Below are 7,704 nucleotides of genomic sequence, written 5' to 3'. Positions count from 1 at the left end.
ACTATCAATTAAAAACCTAAAATATCCATAGCAAACTAGAATCAAAATGAATCAACTAGAAACACTGTTGTTCATGCCATTGTATTTTATTGTGTTTACATAACAGTTGTTAAGCAGTGCATTACTATCAACTATGAAAAATTTAGTTGTCACATACATAATAGCTCACTGTTAAAATCTTATACATCACAATATTTACATTCAATACTACAGTGCTCAGTTAACAACTTAAATGATGAAATCTGGAACATGGTATTCAGGCCAAATATCAAGCTTACTGCAGCTAAAGTTTCAAAGAAATATTATTGGAAAAAATAAGGCTCTTTAATATAGAAATATTTGAATACTTATAACAAGTGCTGTAGTGTTCTGCAACAAACATTGGGTAAGTTATTGCATTATTTCCATTGGCAACATAGGTTAATGTTTTGCAATATTCTCGTGCTCTTCTCCCATTCATTCCATTAATCACATACACCATTCCATTAATCACATACACTTCATTTACCTCAACAATTCTGGCAGTACACATCTTGCAAAAGCCACTGTCTCAATTATAATAAATTTTCCTTCATGTTCAAGCATACATTCCAAAATTCTTGCACAGTTGTATCATAAACCAAATTAAATCCAAGTCCATCCACACAGCCATTCTATAAATTAAAATTCTCTCTGAAACCAGGTTTGTATGAAACATTTTCTTTGATACCATTTCTTGACAACTACAAGGCCACTCTACCACTGTGTGATCCATGAGTGTAAGCAAATGGGCTGTGTGCATGCACACGCCAGCATATATATGTAGGTGTTGTTCAAAGAAAAAGCACCATAAAAGAAACTACTGCATATCCAAATCACAGCACATAAATATCTACTTTCTCCTCTGGTTGGAGGACACCCCCAATATGAAGAGTGTTGTGTCTGTCTATTCCAGGTTCTAATCGGAAAGGCTAAATGATTTTAAGCCAGAGATCGTTGTCGAGGTTTTATTCTTGGATATAACTGTAAAAGAAAGAAAGGTTAACAATTGGTTTTATTGCCTACAATACATTTTCTTTACCACTTCAAGCTGTACTAGTACTGTTCTAGATTACAGAGCAACTTGGGAGTTTTAATGTGCCTTTAATATCCTATGGTCAATGATTAGGAAGCGAATTTAATAACTTATGGACGTTTGAAGAAACAGCAGAAGAGTCTAGAAGGAATATATTCTTAGAAGTGCAGAGGACTGAAGTTAGTTATATATGTGGAGTAAGATTTAACAGGCATTCAAACACAAAGACAAGAATTCAAACTGGAGATGTAGATCACCACTATAGATCAGTTGCGTATGGCATAAATGGGACATAATTTGGTTTAGTATAGGCACCAAAATTTTTGAACTTTAGTGCATTACAGGATATACAAGGCTAGTAGTAAAGCAATACAACTGTGTGAAAAATTTACTCCCCTTCTATTAACTGTCTTTCATCTCTACCCCCTCAGATAAAACTATCACAGCAAATCAGGCCTGTGGCACAGTATTAACAATGACCACTACGAAATTTGATGTAGGATAATTTGAAAGCACTTAAACTTAACAACAATTTTTGACTCCATTTTGTTATAACTGGTAATAAAGTAATCTTAAAAAGAAAGATGTGAGGCAAGTCAAAAAGAAATGCACTTAAGTACATCAAGGAAACTTTTATAGCTAACAAATGATCAAAACAATTGACTAAAATCTATATAAAAAAATAGAAATAGCAATTTCCTTTTGATCACATTTGGATCTCGGAACACTGATTCATCACTATAAAGTTAAATCATCCAAAACAGAAGCAATTTTCATGCAATCTCAAGATTTTTGTTCTTAGAACTAGGCCTTTTCTATTTAATGTAAAATCAGTACCTGTCCAAAAGTACGATTAGTATTTGACCTCTTCTGAAACTCAACTGATCCTAATCCCAATATAGGCAGTTAAAGAATTTAAAATGGCATTTGGCTTTTAATTGCAGAGTACATGAGGAAAAATACTGCAGTAATATGGGGCTCCAGTGAAACCACTCCTAGAGTTCAGGCAATATTGAAAAAAAGCAAGACCAAAACAAAATATTATTGTAGAGGGGGTTGAACAAAGATGCAATGTACTGTTTTCTGGAATGACAGGCCTGTCATATTGAGTAGCTTAGGCTCTTCCTCGAGTTTAGAAAAGTAAGAGGCTACCCCAGCAAAACACAATTTTTAGTAAGCTGAACAATCTTTCTCCTGGCTAAGGAGTCTAGAACTACAGGGCATAGTGCTCTAATTAAAAGATAAGCACTTTAGGTCTGGAATGAGGAAACATTTCTCTACCCTCAGGTTCAGTCACTGACCTCTTTCAAGACAAAGACTGATAGACCTTTCGATGCTAGAGGAACTAAGTAGTTTGGGAGGTAAAATGTTTCCGGGTAGAAGACCAACCATATTGTTGAATGGCCAAGCAGGCTTTTGACGAGCAGACTGGCCTACCCTGCTCCTATTTCGGATGTTCTTACGTTACATTGGGAGGCAAAAGAACGTAATCAGTAAGCTTCTTAAATTTTCTTTCTTCCTAATTCTAGAACACACCACACCTAAATAAAGTAAGTCTATGCTGGGCCGAGAGCAAGATACCTCATGTTTGAATGGAGCCACTTGTCTTAAAACTACTTTTATGAATTAGTATTATTTGGTTATTTTTGTTCCACTAGTATATATTTTATTGAGAACATCTAAAAATTACAGAATCAAAAAAATTTTAGGGCATACTTACCCCAAGCAGATTACGAGGAACATAGCCTTCTTTATCATTAAAACGAGCCCACCACCAGTCTGTTTCAACATCATCTTTATGTCTCACAATTGTCAGAGGGTCTCCTTCGTGGAATGATAATTCATCACTGTTCTTGGCTTCATAATCCCACAAAGCATAAACAACACCTTTGTTCATGACACCCATTTTTTCTTGCACTCCTATTGTGGGTAGAAAGTAATTCTCAATCATCTTAGATGAAGGCAAACACGCACAGGTTATTGTACATAATATTTGCTATAGAGTTCTGTCTGCAAGATCAAGCTTAATTTTGCCTCTTTTCAGAATATATATAACTTTAAAATTCTAAGAAATGAAGGGAGAGAATTCTGCTTAAATAGTAGCTTGTCATCAACTGGCAATCCATTACATGGTCTAAGGAAAAAAAAGAACTAACTGTTCACAGCTTAAGCACCAAGTAATCATCTACTCAAGGCGAACCTTCATATTTGAGGAATCTATAAACTGTTGTATATAGCTCTAATATACAGTACTGTGCATAAGTCTTAGGCACACATATATAGCTAAGGCACCCAAGACTTTTGCATAGTACCATAGTATTCTATCCATTGCACTACACCGCTGCCACAAAAAAAACAACAAATTTCATGACATGCGAGTGATGATAAATCTGATACTGATATGGTCTCTTGTGGACTGAGAGTGGGAAGGGGGCAAGGAAAGGAGAATCATGATTGGGAAAAGGGGAAGGGAGAGAAAAGGGAGAAGGAAGCACCAGAGAGACACTCTATAATGATCAATGAACCAATTGTTTGGAATCAAATGACCTTTCCATTAATAACTCCTTTACATTTACTATAAGCCAAACATGTAATAAATGGAAGAGATGGCTTGTGTATTGGTTTCCTAAACATAACATCTGACACCGATGTGGCTCTAAATGATAAATTCTCAACACATCAAGCTTGAGAGGATTATCAAAAGCAGAGACTGGGAAAATAATAAGTATCATTGTATCCATCAACATGCAGTAGTAGTCAAAAATAAAACAATGGATACTCCAATACCGAAATAGTCCACAAGTCAATTAGCATCTGTGAAGAGAGAAACCTTATATGGTTTATGTCAATGACTTTTCATCATTACTAATTAGTTCTATTTCTGACCTGTACAGAGCAAGAAGATTGGACATATGATTGAGAAATCTATTACATATGGCTTATGTTATTTAGATTAAAAAAAGTGATAAATTTTTGTAAGAGATGTACAAAATTCAGACATATTTACCATAAAGAAACTGCGAGCACTGTACAAAACCGTCTTCCATTTCTTCACATTTATCTGCTGCTGTTTCAACATCACTAATTGTAGTGGCAAAAATGGCAGCACCAGATTCCACAAGGAGCTTACAGAGTTGGACACTGTTGCATGAAGCAGCACAGTGTAGTGGGGTCCTGAAAAGATAAAGTCTATTTGAGATGATTTTCAAAATAAAAGTCACTCAGAAGCCAAGGTAAGCATACATCTTAGAATTATGAAAATCACCCTTTCACATATAGAAAAGCATAGTCGTTTAAATCACAGGAACAGCTTTCCCAATTGTTAAAATAACACAACTAGAGACACTCTGGTATGTGCAATCAGTTCTTTAGTAGAGATAATATCATTAGCTTTGTAAGGAAATATCACTTTGGGGAAAAGTAGTAATGCTAGCTTTTGCTCCAGAAAAACAATTCTGTGAATCTTACTCAGCAATTTATAGGACATATTCTCAGTTTATTTAAAGACTTCATGCAAATCCTAGAACAACTTTTAATTAAATGAGTGCATGAGAGATTTGATTTGAATTAGGGAGCTTAAGGTACAGGAACTCTTTGGAGATGGTGATCATAATATGATAGAATGCAAACTGCAATTTGAGAGAGAAACAAAAATCAAATGTATTGGTACTACAGTGGAGTAAAAGCAAACTAGAGTCATGAGAGAGTAGCTAGCTTATGTTGATTTGAAGGGGATACTAGCAGGAGTGATAGGGCAGCAGTGGCTGGAGTTTCTGGACGTAATTTGGAAGACACCAGGTCAGTTCATCTAAAGAAGCAGCAGCAACCATGGCCAAGGGAAGTTAAAGATGGCATAAAAACAAAAGAGGGCATAGAACGGCAAAATTTAGCAGGAAGTTTTTAAAAACCAACAGTAGGCAAATAAAAAAGCAATCATGAGAGAAAAGCCAACATGAAGTTAGCATTAGCACAGCTATATGATGTAACTGCCTATCCTGATGCTCCTTCATCATAGCTGGTGATTTCAACCAAGCCAGTCTTAAGACAGTATTCTCTAAATTTTGCCGAAATGTGAAATCACCATGTTTACACCAATACGGCAGGCACATACAGGGCTCATCCATGCCTTCAACTAGGACTGTCCAACCACCTGCATTTATTCCTAACTCCGGCCCCAGTGATAAGGAAGGCAAAACCAATTACCAAGTCAGTGACAGTAAGGCCTGAGGGAGTGTCTCACAGCTTCCAGTGCATAAACTGGATCGTGCTTACATGCCAAGCAATGCATGATTTGAGAATTAACTTAGAGGAATACGCTATCATGGTCATGCACTATATCAAATAATGTGTAGACAGTGTAACCAGCAATAAAAATATCCACGTATTCCTGAATCAGAAGCCATAGATGTACAAAGCCAGGAAACTTAGGGCTTGGGATGCTGTGTTCAGTTTAACAGAGACAATGAATCAGTGATGAAGGCCTTGACACCCGAGAAGGACACAGTGCTGACACTGAGCACACAAGGTTTCAAAGTTTCAGAAATACAGTAATGTCAGAGAAATATAACAATATACATCCTGAAATGCTTTTTCTTAGCAACCACCCACAAAAACAGAGGAGTGCCCCAAAAAATGAATGACAGTTAAGTGTTAGAACCCCAGAGTTCTCCTCAGCTCCCCCTTCCCACGTGCAAGTTGCAACAAGCACGATCCCCCTTCCCACCACCGGCAAAAAAGTATCAGCACCTGTCACTGAGCACTCAAGCATGCAGCAAAAGCAACAGCACTACTGACACAGACTTGCAGCACTCCAAAGACTACATTGTTCACCCAGCATTTGACATACCACAGGCTCCCTCCCTCCCTAATAAAGGAGAAATATGTCTCTGTTTCACAGCGAGAGGGAAGACATAACAAACAACTCGCTGGTCTACGATGTTAAAAGTCCATTGCATTGCTTTATTCGAGCTCCGTGCCTAAAGATCTCAAGTCTCTGGGCACACGCCAAAGATGTACTCTCCGCAATATTCAAGCACACGGAGCAGCTGGACCAGATGGCATACCTGGGTGGGTTCTCAGGGATTGCGCTGACCAGCTAGCAGAGGTAGAGGTCTGCGCCTTGCTGTGATCTCTGCTTGCTTCAAAACATCAACCACCATATCAATCCCAAAGCAATCAGCAGTAATATACTTCAACTACAGACTGGTTGCACTCACGCCCCCATAGCTGCCAAATGCCTGGAGAGACTAGTTATTTCCCACATACAGTGCCATCACTGCTACTCGGGACCAGCACCACTTTGCCCAAATGGCAAACAGATCAACCGAGGATGCCACCTCCATCGCTCTCCACATCATATTGGAACACCTGCAGCATAAGGACACCTATGCCAGAACGCTTTCTAATCTACTATAGTTCAGCTTTCAACACTATACTCCCGAACAAGTTGACCATTAAACTACACAGTCTGGCATTGAGTACATCAATTTCCAACTGGATTCTGGAATTTCTTACCAATTGCACCCATATAGTCAGACTGGGTAAGTACACATCAACCTCCCTGACCCTGAACACCAGTGCACTGCAGGGATGTGTACTGAGCCCAGTCCTTTACACTCTTTTCACCCATGACTGTGCCCCTGTCATGTCACCAACTCCATCATCAAATTTGCAGACAACGCCACAGTAAATGGATTAGTTATAAATAACAACGAAACAGCATACAGAGAAGAGGCACAGAAACTGACTGAATGGTGCAATAACCATTTCACTCACTATCAAAAAAATGATTATCAATTTCAGAAAATCAAGTAGGTCTGAACAAGCTCTACTACCCCTAATTGGTAAAGCAGTGGAGAAGGTCTCCAGCTTGAGGTTCTTGAGAGACAACATCAGAGAGGAGCTCTCTTGGACCAACAGCTCCAAGAAGGCTCAGCAGTGCTTATACTATCTTAGGAGATTAAAGAGAGAAAATCACCCCAAAAGCTGCTGCTAAACTTCTACCAATGTGCCACAGAGTGCATACTGACCTATATGGTACACTAGCTGCAACAAGATCGACCAAAACACACTTCAACAAGTGATTAGCACTGCACAGAAGGTTTTTGGGACACAACTATCAGATATGTTCAATCTCCTACTATCCAGCAGGAGAAACAGAAACATCTCCGCATGAACATCCAGGCCAAAAAAAACTTCTTACCCAGGGCTGCCGTGCAACTTAACAATGACCACCCCACCTACCCATAGTCACGGTGGACAATCTCCAAGTGCAATACATGGGCATGTGTACGATTTGGATTTAATTAGGGCACCTGCCTTTCTTTGATTTCAGTGTTCTTCATTAAATTTCAGCTTTAATTCTCCATGCTATCCTACACTTAATCACTGTATTTTATAACATGGGCATGTGCAATACCTGAATGGGGCAGCCACTGTTTCTTTTAATTTAGAGTTGCTTGTTTTTAATTCAGTGTAACATAGATGTCATTCTAAGTAACTCGGACATTGTTTTAGTCATGGTGCTTTTAGTAATTGAATTGCCAGGATACAGTTTTGCACTGAATGGAGTAGCACTGCAATCTCATCCCGAGCAATGACAATAAAGCTCTAATCAACAAGATAAAATATGAATGTAAGATAGCCAATAA

General features: G+C 38.2%; 1 protein-coding gene across 6 annotated transcripts in view; it reads right to left on the bottom strand.

The window, feature by feature from the left end:
• Positions 1-71: 71 nt before the first annotated feature.
• Positions 72-7,704, bottom strand: part of ppp1r13bb (protein phosphatase 1, regulatory subunit 13Bb) — an 84,713-nt gene continuing 77,080 nt past the window's right edge. For all 6 annotated transcript variants that reach the window (XM_072269802.1, XM_072269819.1, XM_072269810.1 and 3 more), the window contains 3 exons: positions 4,062-4,228; positions 2,775-2,974; positions 72-1,002 (listed from right to left, as the gene is read on the bottom strand). In XM_072269802.1, the coding sequence (XP_072125903.1) occupies positions 961-1,002; positions 2,775-2,974; positions 4,062-4,228 (409 nt within the window). In that variant the 3' untranslated portion in view covers positions 72-960. The remainder of the gene's footprint in view (positions 1,003-2,774; positions 2,975-4,061; positions 4,229-7,704) is intronic.

This window comes from Mobula birostris, chromosome 1 (assembly GCF_030028105.1).
Source record: "Mobula birostris isolate sMobBir1 chromosome 1, sMobBir1.hap1, whole genome shotgun sequence".
NCBI lineage: Eukaryota > Metazoa > Chordata > Chondrichthyes > Myliobatiformes > Myliobatidae > Mobula > Mobula birostris.
This window is presented reverse-complemented; position numbering and strand designations above follow the sequence as displayed.